Source organism: Cherax quadricarinatus, chromosome 37 (genome assembly GCF_038502225.1).
Source record: "Cherax quadricarinatus isolate ZL_2023a chromosome 37, ASM3850222v1, whole genome shotgun sequence".
Lineage (NCBI taxonomy): Eukaryota > Metazoa > Arthropoda > Malacostraca > Decapoda > Parastacidae > Cherax > Cherax quadricarinatus.
Window position 1 is genome coordinate 4,829,158 of NC_091328.1, and position 26,030 is coordinate 4,855,187.

General features: G+C 44.7%; 1 protein-coding gene across 1 annotated transcript in view; it reads right to left on the minus strand.

Annotated features, from left to right (window-relative positions):
* Nucleotides 1-1,359: 1,359 nt before the first annotated feature.
* Nucleotides 1,360-26,030, minus strand: part of LOC128702673 (xanthine dehydrogenase/oxidase) — a 50,912-nt gene continuing 26,241 nt past the window's right edge. Inside the window, exons 13-31 of the mRNA XM_070091801.1 lie at nt 25,865-26,030; nt 24,907-25,072; nt 24,285-24,400; nt 21,900-21,989; nt 21,343-21,547; nt 20,921-21,000; nt 20,195-20,304; nt 17,499-17,682; nt 15,266-15,461; nt 14,145-14,309; nt 13,636-13,757; nt 13,200-13,364; nt 12,737-12,865; nt 12,327-12,460; nt 5,219-5,306; nt 4,343-4,504; nt 3,531-3,627; nt 3,094-3,201; nt 1,360-1,793 (exon numbers count right to left, since the gene is read on the minus strand). The exon at nt 25,865-26,030 is cut by the window's right edge and continues 2 nt beyond it. Of these exons, the coding sequence (XP_069947902.1) occupies nt 1,723-1,793; nt 3,094-3,201; nt 3,531-3,627; nt 4,343-4,504; nt 5,219-5,306; nt 12,327-12,460; nt 12,737-12,865; nt 13,200-13,364; nt 13,636-13,757; nt 14,145-14,309; nt 15,266-15,461; nt 17,499-17,682; nt 20,195-20,304; nt 20,921-21,000; nt 21,343-21,547; nt 21,900-21,989; nt 24,285-24,400; nt 24,907-25,072; nt 25,865-26,030 (2,554 nt within the window). The 3' untranslated portion in view covers nt 1,360-1,722. The remainder of the gene's footprint in view (nt 1,794-3,093; nt 3,202-3,530; nt 3,628-4,342; nt 4,505-5,218; nt 5,307-12,326; nt 12,461-12,736; nt 12,866-13,199; nt 13,365-13,635; nt 13,758-14,144; nt 14,310-15,265; nt 15,462-17,498; nt 17,683-20,194; nt 20,305-20,920; nt 21,001-21,342; nt 21,548-21,899; nt 21,990-24,284; nt 24,401-24,906; nt 25,073-25,864) is intronic.

Sequence of the window (26,030 nt, forward strand, 5' to 3'; positions counted from 1 at the left end):
ATAAGAAATACTTTCTAACCAATGTTAGAAATCAAACTGTTCCATATTGACATAATATACTTATTGCACTTGCAGTTTGTTTTGTAAGCCGTGAGGCAGTTATATCCTTTACCTTTACAAGTTTAGGGAACAGATGTATCATTGTGTTTTATGCTTCATATTCTTACGTGTCATAAGATTCATACTTTTGGATATGCATTATAGATGTGTTAGTGGTTAACTTAGTTTATTGTGCACTCTTGTGGGTCTGTTTTTATATTGTACTTTTCAGATAGGGGGTTCTGTATAGGGGAAGGGGGGGTTCGGTCTAGGGAAGGGGGGTTCTAGTTTGCAGAGCTACGGTATGTAACATACTGTGCCCTTTTGAGTTTGTATCTTATGACGTTTAGTCATAGTACAGAATACCTTGTTTTACTTTTGTTGTCGTTAGTACGGAAGTATGTATCAATTCTCTCCTTACTTTTGTTACTGTTGGTGTTTTCATTAGATAATTTTTGTTATATGATGTATAATTATATCTGTATGTGGTATTATATGGCCATGGAAAGTTTATTACATTTGTTGACAGATAAAGCATCAGTTGTACTTTTATAAGGTTTCTAATAAAAATATAAAAAAAAAAAAAATAAAAAAAAAACGAAAAACACATTTCCATTCAGTTTGAGAAATATCTTTATTCTTCCCATTTAATAATCAATGTAATCATAGTTAAATACTTCAAACAAATGCCCCAAGTTTTTTATCATACTGGAATCAAATATATTTTAATAAACTTGGAAATTCAAAGTTTCCCCCCCCCCAAAAAAAAAAAACAGACTTTAAACTGTATTTCCAAATCTCAGCCAAATCAATACCATGCACAAAATACACATAAATCGACACAAGGATGGTGGAGAGACACTCCACGTAACCTATCTCTCCCATAACTCTCTCAAGTCAAGGACCCAGTGTGCTGACATCTCTCTCAGATTACCCTCTCAGAATACATATATTTATATATTTCTAAGATATATATATATATATATATATATGTATATATATATATATATATATATATATATATATATATATATATATATATATATATATATATATATATATATATATATATATATATATATATATATATATATATATATATATAGAGGGGATGGAGTCCACCTCTGGTGTAAATTGTAGGGACCCATAGGCCTCGGAGAAGTGGATAAAAAGGCTTCAAGGAGGAATGGTATTTGGATTTCTTTCCTGAAGCCGTTTGAATATTCCACTTCCCCTACCACCCTATCTTTTAAACTATATATATATATATATATATATATATATATATATATATATATATATATATATATATATATATATATATATATATATATATATATATAATCATATTACTTTTATTAGTATTATATTAATTATTTAATTACTAGTGATTACATTCTGATTATATTTCTGTTGGCAACCTTAAATATTTTTTAATTATCATAATCAAATCAAAATCATAAGTAAACTATTAATTTAAATATTTGCAATCAAGGATTATTATTATTATTATTTTAGAGAGGCACTAAACCCTTGTGGGTAATTTAGGAATTAAATCCAGCGACCAGATCATCTTCACAGGCCTCGATGTATTACGTGTTTAAGACTTATGAGTGAGATATGTAAAGTGTTGAAGGTTGTAACACAGTGTTGCACTCTGGTCTCTGGGATTCGTCAGTCTTGTTACTGAAGGGTGAGTCGACTGGGGTCCACCAGGCACAGTCCCTCCAGTTTCTCAACAGTCAATGGGGCATCTGTAAGAGTCGCGAAAATATTATGAGAACACAGAAAAATCTCTTATTGTAATTGATGGTACTGTCGTAAAGGGTATTTAAGAATTCAGTATAATAGCTGCTGAGGATGCACGAGAGTGCGAAGGGATTTTCATCCCTTATGTATCTTGTTCTGCAATATTGCGAGCTCTTGATGATGTGTTGATTGCAACATAAAATGCCTAGAGCTATCATTCAACTCCCCCTGTGGTTATTTTCATTTTTTTATCGCTCGCTCTCGATTATATATATATTTATATATATATATATATATATATATATATATATATATATATATATATATATATATATATATATATATATATATATTTTTAATAATGATGGGGTCCACCTCTGGTGTAAATTGTGGGACCCATAGACTCGGAGAAGTGGATAAAAAGGCTTCAAGGAAGAATATTTGGATTTCTTCCTGAAGCCATTTGAATATTCCACTTCCCCTACCACCCCATCTTTTAAACTATTTTTTTTACCAATAGGAATATTTTATTACATAATATGGCACAGAAGATTTAAGAGATACATTGTTGATATAAAGGTGGCATATACGGTACATGTTGTTACGTGTGTATCACCTTAGATTATATATATATATATATATATATATATATATATATATATATATATATATATATATATATATATATATATATATATATATATATATATATATATATGTCGTGCCGAATATGTAAAACTGGTCAATTAGCAAGAACTCATTTAAAATTAAGTCCTTTCTAAAATTTTCTCTTATACGTTTAAAGATATATTTTTTTCATTAATGTTAATGTAAAAATTTATAGTTTTGCACCAAAAGAATGTTAGAAAACTTACCTAACCTTATTATAACAAGAGCAGATTATTTTAGCCTAACCCAACTAAATATATTTTAGATTTGTTTACAATAATTTAATACTTAACAAATACAGTGAAATATATTTTTTTCGTTAGGCTCAGAGTGATTTTGGAGAAATTATTGCATACACAAATTTTCGCTTGTCCTATATGGCAAGATGACCGTTGCTATTTAAGCCAAGATCTCAAATTCTGCCTATTCGGCACGACATATATATATATATATATATATATATATATATATATATATATATATATATATATATATATATATATATATATATATATATATATATATATATATATATATATATATATATATATATATATAAAACTGTGTATCTTGTTGGGTTTATCGTATTTTTACATAATATCTTCCTTGTACACGATTGGCTGCGAGTTTGCTCACCTATCTGGAACCAGCCAGTGGCACCTGCGTCCTGCCTGGCACTGTTCAACGCCTGGCGGAAGGCCATCACCAGGGAGTATGCCAGACTCAAGGGAGGTTCAGAAGTCACTGTCGAAAAACATGGGAAAAGTTGTGGGATGCAAATAAACGCAGGATAAATGAGTGATCCTATAATTGGCACCCAAAGAAAAGTAATATTAATGTTCGGGAGGAGTGGAAGGGAAAAAATGTCATGAATAACATATGAAATTTGAGAATAAAATTAGTCTTTTGCTCTAACCCAGGTTACACAATTGACCATGAATATTTTTAAATAATTATGTAATATGCGGACACTGTTAACAAAATTATAAGTAGAAATGGGTATCTTTCAGGTTAAAATTGGGAAATGGAAGGCAGAGTTATGGAAGGTTACTTATTAGATGTTCAAGTCTCACCCTTGGAGGAGAGGACGCCAAGTGGATTCGGAGCATTGTGGAGGAACGTGACCCTGAGGTCCACCGGTATGTCGAGTGCCATGGGAGGTTTGTAGTTCTGTGAATGAAGAGTTATTATCTTTAATAATCCAGTGTTAATAACTTGAAGTGCCATTGCTCACGTGAGGACGACCAGTTTGTTTTCCTTCTGTAACTGAGTACCCACTCATTGTCGTGTTGAGTTACTAGCTTAAACTCTCTCTCTCTCTCTCTCTCTCTCTCTCTCTCTCTCTCTCTCTCTCTCTCTCTCTCTCTCTCTCTCTCTCTCTCTCTCTCTCTCTCTCTCTCTCAGCTTACAAAGCCACTCAGCACTTACTAACCGAACCTATGGAAATTCTCAGAATTTGCCCAGCACTTAGATTATTCGAGTCTCCTTACTCTTAGTAGCCCCCTAGAGAGATTATAATTATCAATACTCAGTACCACAAGTCACTGACAGTATTATCACTGTGTGACCCGCCAGCATAGACCCTGCATAAATTATCAGCACAGTAACACACAGCTTCAGTTAACAGATTTCACTTACTTGATAATACACGGTAATTTTCCACAGTACTGGGAATTGTTATTTTTGTCTTACTCGATATTAGGCTCGTGTTTGATCTATTCGGAGGTCAATTCCAGTATCTATGACCCACTTGGACCAGTATTAGTACATGAAAAAGGCAGGTAGGGGGAGAACCAACGACTCATATCGTAACTAGCAACCCACTGGCATAGCCTACCAAATCAAATATAATAATGCACCGACAGAGCATGCAGTAGGAGCTTACCCAGGTGGTGTCGGTGAGTCTCTGGCCAGTGGAGACGTCGTAGAGTGGATGCTCAGTCAAAAAGAGCCCTTGACCCATCACGAAGGCTCCCTCAACCTGCCCGAGGTCCACCAGGGGACTCAAGCTGCGTCCTACGTCCTCAAGGATGTCCGTCCGCAGGATCTGCGAAGGAGCACAGGTCAACATCCGTGGCCACATCCTCTCTACGTCTACCATTGTTCAAACTTAAACACAAAAATGTTCAAAACGTCACAAGTAACATTAATAAATTTTCAATATCTTTATTTACGTCAAATGAAGCTCATTTATATTCTTTCCCCGTCTTTGCATTCTTTACTAATATTCCTCCCTGTTCCCTTTATTTTCCTTCTTGATGTTTAGTTTTCTCCTTAACTACTTCTTCATACCCCCGTCTTTGTCATGTCAATTCTTCTTCTTCCCTCCTTTCCCTTTCCTCCGCCCTGTTTACTATTCTTTCTTAACATTCCTTCTTTTATTTGCCTTTTTTCATGTTTTTTCATGCTTCATATTTTTACAAACTCTTGTGTTTCATCACCACGATTAGCAGTGCTCTTCTAAATAGAAATAAAAAGCCATACTCTTGTCATTATGACCTTGGGGAAGCGGTACGCCCGTAGGAGTCACATATCCCTTGGGGAATGAGTAATAATCAGGTTTGATTCAAGAAAGGGTACCTGGAATACCTTAGATCAAGAGCCCGTCAAAAGCATATACTGAATGCAGATATAATGAATTTAACTCCTCTCTGCTGCAGGCCACACTGAAGTGTGGCCTGCTGTGTGGCCTGCTGTGTGGCCTGCAGTGTGGCCTGCAGTGTGGCCTGCAGTGTGGCCTGCAGGGGTCTGTAATACCTACCAGGTATTGGCCAGTCAGCACGTCCAGCTCTACCTCGCTGCAGGCTACACCAAACACACTGTAGCCTTTGACCTCGTCAACCCCATTCCTTGAAGTGGATAGGAAAACGTGGGTGATTTAGTATTGGTACAGGAGAAACAGATGAAGAATGAGCCATTCGTGCAATATCTGGGAATCTTTATTGAGGAAACGCTTCACCAGCCAGTGACTTCATCAGTCCAATACGAAGAAGAATAGTAAAGATCAGAAGGAGTTTAAAGGAATCAGTCCTTCGTCCTGGAGTTCAAGAAGGGGGTTATAACCCCCTTCTTCGCTCATATGATGTTTCTTATGAAGATTGATGGACTGATTACATCGACTTCAGGCTAAGGGACTGATTACCTCAAACTCCTGTACTTCACTATTCTTCTTTGTACTGGACAGAAGAAACCACTGTGTGGCGAAACGTTTCCTCAATAAAGATTCCCAAATGTTCCCAAAGTATCTCATTCTTCAACTCGTCAGTTTCGTAAATCATTTACATCAAAAAAATATTACGGTGAAGCAAGTTGTGCTGTGATACAGCACTCTGCTGATAAACGGAAAAACGAAACTGAAATAGCTTGCAGAGAACACTGTCTGAACCTCGGGATGCAGAAATTACAAGAATGATGCAGGCGCAGTGGCTCTGATACAGTGATGGGCAGGGATACAGGGGCAGTGGCTCTGATAATGATGCAGGCGCAGTGGCTCTGATACAGTGATGGGCAGGGATACAGGGGCAGTGGCTCTGATACAGTGATGGGCAGGGATACAGGGGTAGTGGCTTTGATACAGTGATGGGCAGGGATACAGGGGCAGTGGCTCTGATACAGTGATGGGCAGGGATACAGGGGCAGTGGCTCTGATACAGTGATGGGCAGGGATACAGGGGCAGTGGCTTTGATACAGTGATGGGCAGGGATACAGGGGTAGTGGCTTTGATACAGTGATGGGCAGGGATACAGGGGCAGTGGCTCTGATACAGTGATGGGCAGGGATACAGGGGCTGTGGCTCTGATACAGTGATGGGCAGGGATACAGGGGCAGTGGCTCTGATGCAGTGATGGGCAGGGATACAAGGGCAGTGGCTCTGATACAATGATGGGCAGGGATACAGGGGCAGTGGCTCTGATACAGTGATGGGCAGGGATACAGGGGCAGTGGCTCTGATACAGTGATGGGCAGGGATACAGGGGCAGTGGCTCTGATACAGTGATGGGCAGGGATACAGGGGCAGTGGCTCTGATACAGTGATGGGCAGGGATACAGGGGCAGTGGCTCTGATACAGTGATGGGCAGGGATACAGGGGTAGTGGCTTTGATACAGTGATGGGCAGGGATACAGGGGCAGTGGCTCTGATACAGTGATGGGCAGGGATACAGGGGCAGTGGCTCTGATACAGTGATGGGCAGGGATACAGGGGCAGTGGCTCTGATACAGTGATGGGCAGGGATACAGGGGCAGTGGCTCTGATACAGTGATGGGCAGGGATACAGGGGCAGTGGCTCTGATACAGTGATGGGCAGGGATACAGGGGCAGTGGCTCTGATGCAGTGATGGGCAGGGATACAGGGGCAGTGGCTCTGATACAGTGATGGGCAGGGATACAGGGGCAGTGGCTCTGATACAGTGATGGGCAGGGATACAGGGCCGTGGCTCTGATACAATGATGGGCAGGGATACAGGGGCAGTGGCTCTGATACAGTGATGGGCAGGGATACAGGGGCAGTGGCTCTGATGCAGTGATGGGCAGGGATACAGGGGCAGTGGCTCTGATACAGTGATGGGCAGGGATACAGGGGCAGTGGCTCTGATGCAGTGATGGGCAGGGATACAGGGGCAGTGGCTCTGATACAGTGATGGGCAGGGATACAGGGGCAGTGGCTCTGATACAGTGATGGGCAGGGATACAGGGGCAGTGGCTCTGATACAGTGATGGGCAGGGATACAGGGGCAGTGGCTCTGATACAGTGATGGGCAGGGATACAGGGGCAGTGGCTCTGATACAGTGATGGGCAGGGATACAGGGGCAGTGGCTCTGATACAGTGATGGGCAGGGATACAGGGGCAGTGGCTCTGATACAGTGATGGGCAGGGATACAGGGGCAGTGGCTCTGATACAGTGATGGGCAGGGATACAGGGGCAGTGGCTCTGATACAGTGATGGGCAGGGATACAGGGGCAGTGGCTCTGATACAGTGATGGGCAGGGATACAGGGGCAGTGGCTCTGATACAGTGATGGGCAGGGATACAGGGGCAGTGGCTCTGATACAGTGATGGGCAGGGATACAGGGGCAGTGGCTCTGATACAGTGATGGGCAGGGATACAGGGGCAGTGGCTCTGATACAGTGATGGGCAGGGATACAGGGGCAGTGGCTCTGATACAGTGATGGGCAGGGATACAGGGGCAGTGGCTCTGATACAGTGATGGGCAGGGATACAGGGGCAGTGGCTCTGATACAGTGATGGGCAGGGATACAGGGGCAGTGGCTCTGATACAGTGATGGGCAGGGATACAGGGGCAGTGGCTCTGATACAGTGATGAGCAGGGATACAGGGGCAGTGGCTCTGATACAGTGATGGGCAGGGATACAGGGGCAGTGGCTCTGATACAGTGATGGGCAGGGATACAGGGGCAGTGGCTCTGATACAGTGATGGGCAGGGATACAGGGGCAGTGGCTCTGATACAGTGATGGGCAGGGATACAGGGGCAGTGGCTCTGATACAGTGATGGGCAGGGATACAGGGGCAGTGGCTCTGATACAGTGATGGGCAGGGATACAGGGGCAGTGGCTCTGATACAGTGATGGGCAGGGATACAGGGGCAGTGGCTCTGATACAGTGATGGGCAGGGATACAGGGGCAGTGGCTCTGATGCAGTGGCTCTGATACAGTGATGGGCAGGGATACAGGGGCAGTGGCTCTGATACAGTGATGAGCAGGGATACAGGGGCAGTGGCTCTGATACAGTGATGGGCAGGGATACAGGGGCAGTGGCTCTGATACAGTGATGGGCAGGGATACAGGGGCAGTGGCTCTGATGCAGTGATGGGCAGGGATACAGGGGCAGTGGCTCTGATACAGTGATGGGCAGGGATACAGGGGCAGTGGCTCTGATACAGTGATGGGCAGGGATACAGGGGCAGTGGCTCTGATACAGTGATGGGCAGGGATACAGGGGCAGTGGCTCTGATACAGTGATGAGCAGGGATACAGGGGCAGTGGCTCTGATACAGTGATGGGCAGGGATACAGGGGCAGTGGCTCTGATACAGTGATGGGCAGGGATACAGGGGCAGTGGCTCTGATGCAGTGATGGGCAGGGATACAGGGGCAGTGGCTCTGATACAGTGATGGGCAGGGATACAGGGGCAGTGGCTCTGATACAGTGATGGGCAGGGATACAGGGGCAGTGGCTCTGATACAGTGATGGGCAGGGATACAGGGGCAGTGGCTCTGATACAGTGATGGGCAGGGATACAGGGGCAGTGGCTCTGATACAGTGATGGGCAGGGATACAGGGGCAGTGGCTCTGATACAGTGATGGGCAGGGATACAGGGGCAGTGGCTCTGATACAGTGATGGGCAGGGATACAGGAGCAGTGGCTCTGATGCAGTGATGGGCAGGGATACAGGGGCAGTGGCTCTGATACAGTGATGGGCAGGGATACAGGGGCAGTGGCTCTGATACAGTGATGGGCAGGGATACAGGGGCAGTGGCTCTGATACAGTGATGGGCAGGGATACAGGGGCAGTGGCTCTGATCAGTGATGGGCAGGGATACAGGGGCAGTGGCTCTGATACAGTGGGCAGGGATACAGGGGCAGTGGCTCTGATACAGTGATGGGCAGGGATACAGGGGCAGTGGCTCTGATACAGTGATGGGCAGGGATACAGGGGCAGTGGCTCTGATACAGTGATGGGCAGGGATACAGGGGCAGTGGCTCTGATACAGTGATGGGCAGGGATACAGGGGCAGTGGCTCTGATACAGTGATGGGCAGGGATACAGGGGCAGTGGCTCTGATACAGTGATGGGCAGGGATACAGGGGCAGTGGCTCTGATACAGTGATGGGCAGGGATACAGGGGCAGTGGCTCTGATACAGTGATGGAGCAGGGATACAGGGGCAGTGGCTCTGATACAGTGATGGGCAGGGATACAGGGGCAGTGGCTCTGATACAGTGATGGGCAGGGATACAGGGGCAGTGGCTCTGATGCAGTGATGGGCAGGGATACAGGGGCAGTGGCTCTGATACAGTGATGGGCAGGGATACAGGGGCAGTGGCTCTGATACAGTGATGGGCAGGGATACAGGGGCAGTGGCTCTGATACAGTGATGGGCAGGGATCAGGGATGCAGTGGCTCTGATACAGTGATGGGCAGGGATACAGGGGCAGTGGCTCTGATACAGTGATGGGCAGGGATACAGGGGCAGTGGCTCTGATACAGTGATGGGCAGGGATACAGGGGCAGTGGCTCTGATGCAGTGATGGGCAGGGATACAGGGGCAGTGGCTCTGATACAGTGATGGGCAGGGATACAGGGGCAGTGGCTCTGATACAGTGATGGGCAGGGATACAGGGGCAGTGGCTTTGATACAGTGATGGGCAGGGATACAGGGGCAGTGGCTCTGATACAGTGATGAGCAGGGATACAGGGGCAGTGGCTCTGATACAGTGATGGGCAGGGATACAGGGGCAGTGGCTCTGATACAGTGATGGGCAGGGATACAGGGGCAGTGGCTCTGATGCAGTGATGGGCAGGGATACAGGGGCAGTGGCTCTGATACAGTGATGGGCAGGGATACAGGGGCAGTGGCTCTGATACAGTGATGGGCAGGGATACAGGGGCAGTGGCTCTGATACAGTGATGGGCAGGGATACAGGGGCAGTGGCTCTGATACAGTGATGAGCAGGGATACAGGGGCAGTGGCTCTGATACAGTGATGGGCAGGGATACAGGGGCAGTGGCTCTGATACAGTGATGGGCAGGGATACAGGGGCAGTGGCTCTGATACAGTGATGGGCTGGGATACAGGAGCAGTGGCTCTGATGCAGTGATGGGCAGGGATACAGGGGCAGTGGCTCTGATACAGTGATGGGCAGGGATACAGGGGCAGTGGCTCTGATACAGTGATGGGCAGGGATACAGGGGCAGTGGCTCTGATACAGTGATGGGCAGGGATACAGAGGCAGGGGCTCTGATACAGGGATGATGGGCAGGGATACAGGGGCAGTGGTCTCTGATACAGTGATGGGCAGGGATACAGGGGCAGTGGCTCTGATACAGTGATGGGCAGGGATACAGGGGCAGTGGCTCTGATACAGTGATGGGCAGGGATACAGGGGCAGTGGCTCTGATACAGTGATGGGCAGGGATACAGGGGCAGTGGCTCTGATACAGTGATGGGCAGGGATACAGGGGCAGTGGCTCTGATACAGTGATGGGCAGGGATACAGGGGCAGTGGCTCTGATACAGTGATGGGCAGGGATACAGGGGCAGTGGCTCTGATGCAGTGATGGGCAGGGATACAGGGGCAGTGGCTCTGATACAGTGATGGGCAGGGATACAGGGGCAGTGGCTCTGATACAGTGATGGGCAGGGATACAGGGGCAGTGGCTCTGATGCAGTGGCTCTGATGCAGTGGCTCTGATACAGTGATGGGCAGGGATACAGGGGCAGTGGCTCTGATACAGTGATGGGCAGGGATACAGGGGCAGTGGCTCTGATGCAGTGGCTCTGATGCAGTGGCTCTGATGCAGTGGCTCTGATGCAGTGGCTCTGATGCAGTGGCTCTGATACAGTGGCTCTGATACAGTGATGGGCAGGGATACAGGGGCAGTGGCTCTGATACAGTGGCTCTGATGCAGTGGCTCTGATACAGTGATGGGCAGGGATACAGGGGCAGTGGCTCTGATACAGTGGCTCTGATACAGTGGCTCCGATACAGTGGCTCTGATACAGTGGCTCTGATACAGTGGCTCTGATACAGTGGCTCTGATACAGTGGCTCTGATACAGTGGCTCTGATACAGTGGCTCTGATACAGTGGCTCTGATACAGTGGCTCTGATACAGTGGCTCTGATACAGTGGCTCTGATACAGTGGCTCTGATACAGTGGCTCTGATACAGTGGCTCTGATACAGTGGCTCTGATACAGTGGTTCTGATACAGTGGCTCTGATACAGTGGCTCTGATGCAGTGGCTCTGATACAGTGGCTCTGATACAGTGGCTCTGATACAGTGGCTCTGATACAGTGGCTCTGATACAGTGGCTCTGATGCAGTGGCTCTGATACAGTGGCTCTGATACAGTGGCTCTGATACAGTGGCTCTGATGCAGTGGCTCTGATACAGTGGCTCTGATACAGTGGCTCTGATACAGTGGCTCTGATACAGTGGCTCTGATACAGTGGCTCTGATACAGTGGCTCTGATGCAGTTGCTCTGATACAGTGGCTCTGATGCAGTGGCTCTGATACAGTGGCTCTGATGCAGTGGCTCTGATACAGTGGCTCTGATACAGTGGCTCTGATACAGTGGCTCTGATGCAGTGGCTCTGATGCAGTGGCTCTGATGCAGTGGCTCTGATACAGTGGCTCTGATACAGTGGCTCTGATACAGTGGCTCTGATACAGTGGCTCTGATACAGTGGCTCTGATACAGTGGCTCTGATACAGTGGCTCTGATACAGTGGCTCTGATACAGTGGCTCTGATACAGTGGCTCTGATACAGTGGCTCTGATACAGTGGCTCTGATACAGTGGCTCTGATACAGTGGCTCTGATACAGTGGCTCTGATGCAGTGGCTCTGATACAGTGGCTCTGATGCAGCTTCAAAACGATACAGAGGAAATTTTAATTTCTACATGCTGTCCGAATAACTCTTATTCAACGTTACACGTTGAAGACTGAGACACTTGTGCAACATTTGGGCTCTTATTAAAGAAACGTAATTCTCTGTATTGGACTGATGAAGCCACTGGCTGGCGAATCGTTTCTTCGATAAAGGTTCCAAAATATTGCACAAGTGTCTCATTCTTAAACTTGTCGGTCTCTAAACCATTTTCGTCGCGGCCTTACACGTATCTCTGGGAGATGTCGACTCCCTGGTTGAAGGCGGTGAGTACCAGTTCCTCCCACGGCACATCTTCTCCGATGGCCTCCTGAACAGCGTTAAGACGCTCCCGGATCATCTTACAAGCCTCGGCCACCACCTGGGACAACACTTACGTCAATGAAGAGTTTAGAGTGTCGAAACTTTACATCAAGAAAAATATATAAATGAATATTCAAATACAATGCTTTTCTTTTCCGAAGTATACAGGTATTTAGTTTACACGTAATATAACACTGTTCGGCACAAAAGAAAGCCAGTAACATGATGTGCATTGCAGGTAGGCAGACATCTAGTGTTAATATAACAGGGTGTAACTTTGTAATACTGGCAATGTACGCAGATAGTGATAAACTGGACAATTCACGGAACTTACGTAGCTGGCGACGTCAGACCCAGTAGAGCCTCCAGTAATACTGGAGTTTGGATTGGTGTGGGTGTTGGTGGGCATCACACTGACGTACTCCAGAGGCACACCCAGCTCGTATGCTGCACACTGTGCTGTCTGCAACATTCACACTACACTCAACACAATCTTTCAGTGTCACTTAGCTTAGTTCAACACTGTTAAAATATTCTTGAAATGAAATTGATGGGGTGCAAACAGTGGATATTTTTTTATGATTTGCCAAAGAATTTATAAACCGTGAAGATTATATATAAAAGCAGATAGACTGACCAATACACTGATAAATGTGTAACCCTGAGATGTGTAAATCGTATTTTGAGAATATTCACTAGAGAAGTGAACCCCAGATACCTGTGACCACGGGTAAGAGCACAGCCGTTCAACTAGGTTGAACGGCATGAGAGGTTTAGAGACATAGAAGTACACTGACCTTAGTGTTGATGCCTTGACCCATCTCAGTACCTCCGTGGGAGATAGAGACACTGCCGTCGCGTGGATTTATAGACACCATGGCACTGAAGGGCGTAACTGGGCCCAACCAGTACGGCCACAACATGGGCATCACGGACAAACCACGCTTCTTCCAACGATTCTCCTGAAGAAGGAAGAGCATGACGAGTGTTACATGCATCACGCTGTGTCCTCCCTCCTACAGGAGGGCAGAGTCTGCTGCGTGTGAACGTCTACCCCTCAATACTAAACTAGCCAAGGAATTTACCTATACCTTTGATGAGTTCTGGGAGTCTTTCTACTCTCAGAACTCATCCTGGTCCATGGCCGGGCTACTCCCGGAGCCCGGCCATGGACCAGGCTCATATGGTGCTTGCCTAGTCAACCTGTTTAAAAGACTGACCTCTGACACTCACCTGGTTGAACTGGGTGATCAGCGCCCTTCGATTGTCCACATCAGCCGAGACCTTCATCTCATCGATCATGTCAGAGATGAGGTTCCTAGGTACTATGATGTCCTCGGGGATATTCACCATCTCTGTGGATGGGTTAGTGGTGAAAATAAATGGTTATGATTATTATAGTTAAAAGGCAAACACTAAGTCTGTTAGGGGTTCATACGTCGCCTGGGGAATCGAAGGTAATCAGGTTTGATCCGAAGAGGATTGAATCCTGAATGTGTCAGCTTTTGTTTTGTATCAATGGATCGTTGTGGAGAAGTTAAAAGTCGGGGCCAAGAGTTGTGAATCAACCCCTACAACCACATATAGGTGAATACATATAGGTGAGTACATATAGGTGAGTACACAGAGGTGAGTACATACCAAAGTTCCTCTCATATCCTTGCGAAGAGGCACTGAGCCCCAACACGCAGAACACGCCCCTGAGGGCGTGTTCTGTATGGCAGTCAAGAGGAAATATTTACCATGGGCTGCTATACGGTTTCGTATTCTGATCATATGCTGGTTGAGCTTCCTGATGCCGCCGTCAGGAAGTAAGTTCTTCTGGCGCAGTTCCAGCGGGTCGACTCCAAGAACATCTGCAACGTGGTCCATGATGTTTTCCATAAAAGTAATTCCTTCTACCGTGCCTGTAGATGGAGAGAAAGACCCAGATACTTCAGATCTGTGTGTGTGTGTGTGTGTGTGTGTGTGTGTGTGTGTGTGTGTGTGTGTGTGTGTGTGTGTGTGTGTGTGTGTGTGTGTGTGTGTGTGTGTGTGTGTGTGTACTGCTACAAAAGTAGATCTACTTTTTTTTTTACATATTTTCAAATATAACAAAAAAAGGCAGATCAAAGTTTTTTTTTACACATTTTCAAATGTAAAAAAAACAAAAAGAAGATCTACTTTTTTTACATACTTTCAAATGTTGAAAAAACGTATATATACGTTTGGACCGTTTATGGGTTAATATATGCATCTGGAGAGAGTCGTTTCCCTGAACGAATTTGCCTGGATTTCCAACTCTATTTCTTTAACATTACGAACTTCTGATGTGTTGATTGCAACACAAAAGACCTAGAGATATCATTCAACTCCCCCTGAGGTTATTTTACATATGCATATGTGTGTGTAATAGAATCAGGTTTCCACTCGCCAGGTGTTGGTTCATTCATAGCTGACTCTTATAATTTTACGTTTAAATATATGACTCTTTCTACATATATTGGAATCAGTCTCATACCTAACATTAAAGCCATTTTTAAAAATCTCAAATTACACTGAAATTAAACCATACCCCCGGCCGGGATTGAACCCGCGGGCTGGAGTTTTGAGACTCTATGACCGCGGGTTCAATCCCGGCCGGGGGTATGGTTTATTTGCAATCGTGTCATTACGATTTCTTAAGTCATGTACACTGAAATTCCCCATAAAATGCAATTTAGAGACCAAATTATGATACTTTATGAATATATATTACCAGTTCTGTAATTTATATGGATATTGTTGCTGTATGACCCTTATGGGTTTAATGCTTCCCTCATGAATGTAATAAGAACCAGTTAAAGAGTGCAGGTTGAGAGGTGACATGATGTGGGACACTGACCTGGACTGCGACAGGCTGTGTTAGGGGCAGTATTGGTGAGGACGTACTGAGGAGTGACGAGCCAGTTAGGACAGTTGTAGCAGGATGGCAGGCAGAATATTGCTCCCTGGGATGAGTTCGGAGTGCTCCAGGAACCTGCGTCGCTAGTCAGTGTGGCCTCCACGGCCTGGAGTACTCCAGCCTCGTCCACACCCACCTGTCGACGATACAAACCCACGCCATATGAGAACAGTATTCTGAATACAGTTTTTCATAGGCTTTTTATGTTATTTTTTTAAATATGTGAAATATTAAAAATAATGAAAAACGTGTTTACACGTTATTTTATTGCATAAGGAGAGGACTGTTTCACTGCGTCACTCTACCTTCTGTTATCTTTCTCTACTTAGGCCCCTGTTACACCAAGGTAGGGTCACCCCAGAGAAGAAACAGCAATCATTCTTTCAACTGTTGTCTTGCCAGACATGCGCAGACATCACAGTTCAAATGACTCCGAACAATATGCCCACCTCTCCTCCAGAGTACTTTCCACCTCCAGTACTCAAGTCCCGCTAACTGCTTTCCCTTACGCCATAAATATTACTCTGCTCACACTCTAACAGCACATTAAATCCCTGAAACCTCTTGTCTCCACTAACCCCGATCTACCGCACTCACACACGCCTGCAGGATGTTCATGCCCTTACCACTCAAAACCTCCTTCAACTCCTCACTCCAACCCTTCCTGGGATAACCCCTACTCCCCCTTCCTTACATTCTGAGTTTATTCACCATCTTGGTCCTCCTATTCTGCTCTATCCTCTTGATGTCCTCGGAATACCTTTCATAACCTCATACGAAATTACTCACATATTTAATATTCACAACCTGCACTGCTCTCACACAAAACATCAAAATTTAGCGGACACTTGCCAATGGACTGACAAAAAAAAACATGTGTACACCTCAGCCTACTTAAAATCCCATTCAAAATGAAAATTATTATTATTATAATCATGTGAGAGCGCTAAACCCTTAGGATTATACAACGCATGTGGGGGGGGAGGGATGGAAGGTATTCAGGCTCAATTCAGGGAACTGGAGCACAGATCCAATTCCCTAGATCAAGAGCCCCTCACCAACGTCAAGGAACCTCCCTTGAGGGGTTCAAAATGAAAAGCCCATGAATACGGAAGTCAGAAAATGGCCAAAGTTCCCTCTCAGTGAACTGCTACAATAACATCGTCTTTCAGAACGTATTAAATCAGACGTAAGTGTCACATGCAGTAACTGATTGTAAATACTGATACATTATTACCATCGCTATAATTCTCCCACTCAATAAAACGCACATTATTGATCTGATATAAATTTAATGAGAAATTCTCTAATTTTTCTAATGCGTCACCGGGAAGCCTGACTGTTCTTACCCCCATGTAAATACATTATCAAGAGTTGGTGAAGGGCTCTTGATCTAGGGAATTGGATCTATGTTCCAATTCCCTGAATGCCTTCCATCATCCCCCCTCACAGGCGCTGTATAATCCTACGGGTTTAGCGCTCCCATGATGATAATGATTAATAATAATAATAATAATAATAATAATAATAATTATGATGACTAGCTTACTCTGGCTACGTAATATTCGGATCTCCGTCATTATAATGAATTACGTTGTACTGTCATACAATGAATAGATTTTTATGTTAGGAAAGGAATTAAGAAAGTTGTGTCAGAATGAGTTTATACAAAGTGATTTATATAATACGTTTGTGTTGATGTACTATTATATTTGTATCCAGCTGTAACTGATTGTATCAACACCGTAAACAAAGAAAATACAAACGCAATTATTGTAACTTCCATGTTTGTGTCAAGAGAAATATATTCCAGTTTGACTGTTGACAAGCAGTGTTAAAAGGAGATCGTGTTTCTATCGGTGAGTTCTTCGGCTTTGACTTCGTTGTGGATAGAAGGCACCGAACCGGAGGCAAGAATTTATAAGCCTCGTAACTCTGCCGGAGGAGAAGGTCAGGTGTGACGTGGAGTCTGGGGTCGCAGTTGGTCGCAGTTGGTCCCAGTCTAGTATAAAAGAGGTCTGAGTCCCTGTTAATGAAGCTCCCGTTAAGATGGTTGGTAAAGTGACGGTCTTATAGAGTGTTGCTCTGGGTTCGAACCCCTGCTTCAAACTTAATCGATCACCATTATAACGTGTTTTATGGCTGACCTAGATACAAATTGACCTCTGCTGACCTTGTAAGTGCAGAGGAAAGGCTCCCGCCAGCCAATCGCGGTCATGTTGGTGCCGAGGTCAAGGGATATCCTCACAGGTTGGTTGACCTTGAATGCAGCGAGAGCGGCGGCTGCTGCAACAATGTTGCAGCGATCAATCTTACCTCCAAAGCCTCCCCCGATACGCTTCACTGACACATTAACCCTGCAAGAAAAACAGTGTTAATCAAAATTAAAAAATAAAATTCCTTGAGTTCTAATAATCAAAACAAAGTTTTGGCGCATCTGTTGCATAATATTTAATTTATAAGTTCCACGATTACTTTCCAACGGACCAAGACATTACTTTTGTATCGTAACAACAGTGGTATATAATTCCGACAAATTGAAGATTCATACTTGAGATTCATCCAGACTACGGTACTGAACACTTGCTCTTAGACTGAGGGACTGATTACCTTATCTTCAGTCTTTTCAATCTTCTGTTTTTGTCCTTGTATTGTATTGATAAAGCCACTGCATAATAAAGATACCCAGCTGTTGCATATATGTACTAATTCTTCAACATTACTGGTGTGAACATTCGGCCGCATCTGCCACTTTTCTGACCACAAAATCGATGTTCTGGAATTATTCAGAAGTTTGTTGATGTCTTCAAAATTTAGTTGACAGGCGATTTTCTGTGTACTTAGCAACAGATTGCACACGCAGAGGAAATCTAGTGAACCATGACAAAAAAAAAAACAAGACTTAAAGACGGTGATAAGAATAGAAAGGATTCCAATGGAAAATAAGTTACACTGACTTACAACGAGCAGACAAGAGTAGAAAGACACTTCGGGAAAGATCAAATTATATTCGTTTCACTCTGGGTAATGCGTTATTGAACTGATAAAAAGCTTCGCGCAGAGCAAAACGTGGCTTGTGATGATTACTCTGTCATCTTGCACTGCACTCTGTCATCTTGCACTGCACTCTGTCATCTTGCACTCTGTCATCTTGCACTCTGTCATCTTGCACTGCAATACTTGTGGCCAATATCTGCCATCTTGCACTGCAATACTTGTGGCCAATATCTGTCATCTTGCACTGCAATACTTGTGGCCAATATCTGTCATCTTGCACTGCAATACTTGTGGCCAATATCTGTCATCCTGCACTGCAATACTTGTGGCCAATACCTGTCATCCTGCATTGCAATACTTGTGGCCAATATCTGTTATCCTGCATTGCAATACTTGTGGCTAATATCTGTCATCCTGCACTGCAATACTTGTGGCCAATACCTGTCATCCTGCATTGCAATACTTGTGGCCAATATCTGTCATCTTGCACTGCAATACTTGTGGCCAATATCTGTCATCCTGCACTGCAATACTTGTGGCCAATATCTGTTATCCTGCATTGCAATACTTGTGGCTAATATCTGTCATCCTGCACTGCAATACTTGTGGCCAATACCTGTCATCCTGCATTGCAATACTTGTGGCCAATATCTGTCATCTTGCACTGCAATACTTGTGGCCAATATCTGTCATCCTGCACTGCAATACTTGTGGCCAATATCTGTTATCCTGCATTGCAATACTTGTGGCTAATATCTGTCATCCTGCACTGCAATACTTGTGGCCAATATCTGTCATCCTGCATTGCAATACTTGTGGCTAATATCTGTCATCCTGCACTGCAATACTTGTGCAATCCTGCACTGCAATACTTGTGACCAATATCTGTCATCCTGCACTGCAATACTTGTGGCCAATATCTGTCGTCCTGCATTGCAATACTTGTGGCTAATATATGTCATCCTGCACTGCAATACTTGTGGCCAATATCTGTCATCCTGCATTGCAATACTTGTGGCTAATATCTGTCATCCTGCACTGCAATACTTGTGGCCAATATCTGTCATCCTGCATTGCAATACTTGTGGCTAATATCTGTCATCCTGCATTGCAATACTTGTGGCTAATATCTGTCATCCTGCATTGCAATACTTGTGGCCAATATCTGTCATCCTGCATTGCAATACTTGTGGCTAATATCTGTCATCCTGCATTGCAATACTTGTGGCCAATACCTGTCATCCTGCATTGCAATACTTGTGGCCAATATCTGTCATCCTGCATTGCAATACTTGTGGCTAATATCTGTCATCCTGCATTGCAATACTTGTGACCAATATCTGTCATCCTGCACTGCAATACTTGCGACCAATATCTGTCATCCTGCACTGCAATACTTGTGACCAATATCTGTCATCCTGCACTGCAATACTTGTGGCCAATATCTGTCATCTTGCACTGCAATACTTGTGGCTTTTGTATGTTCCAATAATACTAGTCAACTAGAAAATACGAAGAGCTGAGTACAAACAAGTAGTACGTGCGTGTGTTTTGGGCTGACAGAGGATGGAGCCTCCACACTACATGAACTGACCCACACGGCTCTAGCACTTAAAATAAAGTGAAGCTGGTTTTTACGACTCCTTTCGCAGCCTCGTAAGAACGAAAGGGGGTTGTAAAAGAAATAAAAAACATTAAAAAATTGAAAAGAATAAGACCCTTACCTTGTTCCAGTCAAGGTATTGTGCCTTTTTGCTTTTTATGGACCTCGCAGGTAAGCCTCTTATGCCTTCCAACTTTTTAAATTCCTCTTTCGTTCCCATGAGGCTACTCTTATTACTTAAAAATAAATATAATAATCTTAGAACTCACGTGTTGTCGGGAATATTGAGGACTTGCCCCACGGCTCTCTGAGTTTCCGACACCCACTGAGTGGAGGAGAGGATGTCCATACCTATGTCAGTGGGGGTAGCCAGACATACCTACAGGCAGATATCAATAACAAGGTAAATGCTGTGGACCTTAAATGACGTTCTTTTCTCCCTCCTCCCACCCAATATCCCAATAAGTTATTAGTGGTTCTTTACGTGTACCTTGTGTATGTGTTTTAGCGTCTATCCAACCGGTTGTCTGCCTCGCCACTCCTCGCCGCTGCACCAGTCATTAGTACCACGATCGGCAAGCTACTGGGTTAAGCCCTGATACTCTTAACACTCAATACCTTCGTCTCATCAACCTATTCTTTCCCTCTCACCCCACAAGGGTCTTACCTAAATTTTCCGCCCGTCCACCAGGTGAATCCTGACGATGGTCACTGATTTGCCACCAAGAAGTTAATTATTTACGCCAATAAACGGAAGATTTGATGTTTTTTCTCACATGCAGTGAATGTTTATTTAGTTGAGTAAACAAGAGGAAATAAACAATAAGAAAAAGGCATTTGTTTTAATCGCGTAACATTTTTTTCGTTCTTAGACATTATATCCTCTTCCAAAAACAAGGTCCTTACTGGATTAGTGCGTAACCTTGGCTTTTTATAGTAATTTGGTGGAGGGTTAATAATTTGTGGTAAATTATGGTGTACATACAGGTACGTACCTGCGTCTCCATGTGGAAGTGGTACTGGCTGTCGTGGCTGACAGCTCCCTGGATGATGTAGGCAGACGCGGCAAAGCCAGCTGGTGGCAGTGAACTATATATTAGACAGACAATTCATGCTTCCCAGTGAAAAATTAATTTTAAAAAGACACATACATATAAAGGGGACCTTTATTATCACGACGTTTCACTTGCACGAGGCTTTATCAAGTACTTGATGAAGCCTCGTGTAGGCGAAACGTTGCACTAATCAATTCTGTACGAATATTTTTCCTACTTAAGCCCACGACATATTTCAACCAGAAAAAAATGGCAGTCCCTGACGAATAAATTATAAATAATAAAAACACGTCATCCCTCACCTAGAACACGTAAACCCCTCATCTAGCATACGTAATCACCTGGCATACCTAGCCCCTCACCTTGCACATCCCCTTCCACGAAGGGAAAGCCTTGGTCAGGAGGCAGCGGCTCCTTCAGTGCCTCCTCGATGGTAAGGACAGGTGACTGGATGTCGTCGTAAGTCACCTTGACTGCTCGCTGTCCAGCGGAGGCTGCGCTGCGGCCGGTGGCTACGATAACTCCCAGAGGCTGACCGTAGAACATCGTCCGCTCCTCAGGGAACAACTGTCATGGTAGACAATCAGTTTCAGGGCTGGTATGAGGTGGGTTATGTACTTTTAGAATAAGCTTGTCATGTTGGCCCATGATAATGGGAAAAAGTGAGTAAGTTCGAAAACTTACAGTGTGTTGAAACCAAAAGGTTATTCCTTAATTCGTATTCACATGCACTTACAGAAGTTTTATACTGGAAAAGAACCTGTCAAGTAGTGCCAAGTATGGGCTAGAAGGCCTGTTGTAGAAGGCCTGTTGTAGTGTTCCTTAAGTCTTCAGTCTTAATGTTCTCCAGAGGAGCTAAAACCGTCTTCCCTAATCAATACATAAAATAAGACCTGGAGGTCTTGCTCTCAGGACTCACCAGTTCAGGCTTGGAGTCGGAGAAGACTTTAATGTTGTTCTCCCCAGGGATGTCTGCAGCACCTACGAAAGCCAGCACTCCAGGAACCTCCTGCAATATCAAACTTCGAGATGTTAGAGTCTATTGCACATCCTAACTGCCTCGACTTAACGAACTGGCGGGGTGTAACAACCTTGTACACCTGGCAATGGAAGCTAAGGATGGAAGTACAGTGTGAGAGTTTTCCTTACCTCTGTGTTAGTGGTCTGAAGTAAGTTTATTTAGGCACATGTACACATAAATACAATTACCGTACATAGTAACATATGAGTAAATTACCTACGATAATCCCCAAAAAATCAGACAAAGGGACTTATCCCCCCTCGGGGGTTCTTGACTTATTTATATTGGGAGTTATTACAATTTTGTGTAATAGACGAACTAATCAACAAGTGGAGAGGGTCTTATGTATTACGAGTCAATGCTTTAAAAATAGGTTGGATAAATACATGAGTAGATGTGGGTGGGTGTGAGTTAGACCTGATAGCTTGTGCTACCAGGTCGGTTGCCGTGTTCCTCCCTTAAGTCAATGTGACCTGACCTGACTAGGTTGGGTGCATTGGCTTAAGCCGGTAGGAGACTTGGACCTGCCTCGCATGGGCCAGTAGGCCTTCTGCAGTGTTCCATCGTTCTTATGTTCGTATGTTCTTAAGTATGAATGAAAGACTACATACGCTTACTCCGCTTCATTTTATTAAAAAAAAATGAAATAACAACTAAAAGAATATAGATATACAATAACGGGTCGATAGACAAAGGCAAGCCTAGAGGTAAAACAAAATAAAAAATAATAAAAATAGGCTACATAGATGAAAGTATAAAAACAGTTTAGCTGATCGTTGTTAATGACAATAATACAAGCGGATTAAAATCTCTCATATTTATCTAATAACGTCAAGTGAAACACGTAAAGAAAATTTTAAACGGGCAGACGTCCGTATTTTATCAAAGCTACAGAAAGTTTAGGCGTCTTTAAACGTACGTTTAAAGACGCAGTAGGCAATAACTCAGCAGTGATCCCTTGGGGCGGATCTACTGTGAAACTAATGAAGCCTAAGTTTCAGGGGCCCCTAATCCCGAAGGGGCCTCAGAAGCCACTTCAGTCCATATTGCTTAAAAATTTTGGGTCTACTGTATAAGAAGGGATTGTGAAGGGCCCTCGTAGCAGTTCAAGCTTCAGGGCCCCAGAAATATAGGCCCGATACTGTTGATCCCTCAAGGTAAACAGAGAGCAACAGTATTACCACTCAACAGAGAGCAACAGTATCACCACTCAACAGAGCAACAGTATTACCACTCAACAGAGCAACAATATTATCACTCAACAGAGAGCAACAGTATTACCCCTCAACAGAGAGCAACGGTATTACCACTCAACAGAGAGCAACAGTATTACCACTCAACAGAGAGCAACGGTATTACCACTCAACAGAGAGCAACAGTATTACCACTCAACAGAGAGCAACGGTATTACCCCTCAACAGAGATCAACAGTATTACCACTCAACAGAGATCAACAGCATTACCACTCAACAGAGAGCAACGGTATTACCACTCAACAGAGAGCAACAGTATTACCACTCAACAGAGAGCAACAGTATTACCACTCAACAGAGAGCAACGGTATTACCACTCAACAGAGATCAACAGTATTACCACTCAACAGAGAGCAACAGTATTACCACTCAACAGAGAGCAACGATATTACCACTCAACAGAGAGCAACAGTATTACCACTCAACAGAGAGCAACAGTATTACCACTCAACAGAGATCAACAGTATTACCACTCAACAGAGATCAACAGTATTACCGCTCAACAGAGAGCAACAGCATTACCACTCAACAGAGATCAACAGTATTACCACTCAACAGAGATCAACAGTATTACCGCTCAACAGAGATCAACAGTATTACCACTCAACAGAGATCAACAGTACTACCACTCAACAGAGAGCAACAGTATTACCACTCAACAGAGAGCAACAGTATTACCACTCAACAGACAACTCCAACAGTAACAGCACCAGTCACCATGGTACAGTAAACCAACACATCAACAACGTTTCGCTTGAAAAAGGCTCACCTGTGAGCGAAACCCTTTGAAAATAAAACCATTCCTACCCCTGGCTGTCTTCAAGAAGGCACTGGACAGGCCCTTAAAGTCAGTACCTGACCAGCCGGGCTGTAGGTCGTACGTCAGTTTGCGTGCGACCAGCAGTAACAGCCTAGTTGACCAGACCCTGATCCATCACGAGGCCTGGTCTCAGACCGAGTCGCGGGGGCGTTGACCCCCGAAAGCCTCTCCAGGTATACCGGCATCTCTTCAGCCTTCCCAACTACTCACCAAGGCGGCAGAAGCGTCGATGCTGACGATACGAGCGTTGGCTTGTGTAGAAGTAACGAAGAGGCCGTAGAGTTCCCCAGGCTGTGTGGGTGTTGTGCCTACGTACTGGGCCTCACCTGTCAGGTGAACACAATAGGTGATCAGTGTTGCATCACACAGGTGATGCTGTGAGGAAAAACAAGTGAACACAGCAACTGAAAACAAAAATAAATGTCAGACTAGGTAATGCCAAAACCATTTTTAAATGAAGAAAACTGAAGACTTTTCATCGCTGCGATGTTTCGCCCACAAGAGGTTTTTACCAAGTAGTGAAATTACCCAGTTCTCAAACTGACGGATTTCAACACTATGTGTGAAACCCATCCCGTGTGACTATGGCAGGGAAAATTTAGCTAGATTTTGTTCCCACTGTGTAACTCTCAGTGCTGCACACTGCAAATATATCCACTTTAGCTAAACAATAATATAAAACATTACCTTCCTCTCTCTCTCTCTCTCTCTCTCTCTCTCTCTCTCTCTCTCTCTCTCTCTCTCTCTCTCTCTCTCTCTCTCTCTCTCATACACACACAGGAGCTGTGATTCGACCCTTGCAACCACACACAGGTGAGCACACACAGCTTACCACTACACTGGATAGCAGCCTCCACCTTGGGCACTGGCTCCCCCAATGGGTAGATGTCAGTATTCAAATCGTAGGTGTGCTGACCACTGGAGACGGGTCTCTGAAGGTCCGTGGCTCCGCTGGCTACTGTCGGATCCGCTATTGAACCCACGATACCCAACACTGTCTGCAATGTTGATCACTGAGGTGAGGAGGGGCGGACACGGGGATCATATACTGTCACTTTACATTATTAGGTTCTCGAAAACCAGTAACCCAATACTTGATTACTTCCAGCAGGTACTGGAGTTTCTTATGCACAGGACCTGGAGTGTTTTCTTGCACAGGATATGCCATTCCAGCAGGTACTGGAGTTTTCTTACACAGGATGTCCCTCAAGAAGGTACTGGAGTTTCTTACACACAGGATCTGAGTATTTTCTAAGAAATTATACGACATTCCAGGTAGGCCTAGAGTTTTCAAAGAAAAAATCCCTGGGTGCGATTATCAACGGTAGGCTAACACACAGGTATCTATTTGAACTAATAAGTGGGCAGGGTAGCAAAGGTGGGTAGGGGCAAGATGGGTGGGCAGGGGACAGTAGGACTGCAGGGAAAACTTGCCCAAATTTTCTCCCTACCGGGAATCGAAACCGAGAAAGGATACGATGTTGTACACGGCGGATAGGGTGTGACGGAGAGCAAGTTCTGGGTGAGGTCCAGCCTGTACTAACCTTGTAGAGCAGGTTCTGGGTGAGTTCCAGCCTGTACTAACCTTGCAGAGCAGGTTCTAGGTGAGTTCCAGCCTGTACTAACCTTGCAGAGCAGGTTCTAGGTGAGTTCCAGCCTGTACTAACCTTGTAGAGCAGGTTCTAGATGAGTTCCAACCTGTACTAACCTTGTAGAGCAGGTTCTAGGTGAGTTCCAGCCTGTACTAACCTTGTAGAGCAGGTTCTAGGTGAGTTCCAACCTGTACTAACCTTGTAGAGCAGGTTCTGGGTGAGTGCCAGCCTGTATTCCGGGGAGGCAAGTGTGGGCATGTCATCGGGGATCACCTCAGTAGCCAAGGCATCAAAGGCAGCCTGCAATACAGTCTCGTCTTCCAGGCTCTTGCCTGCTAGTACTGCCTCCGTGGCACTGGCACGA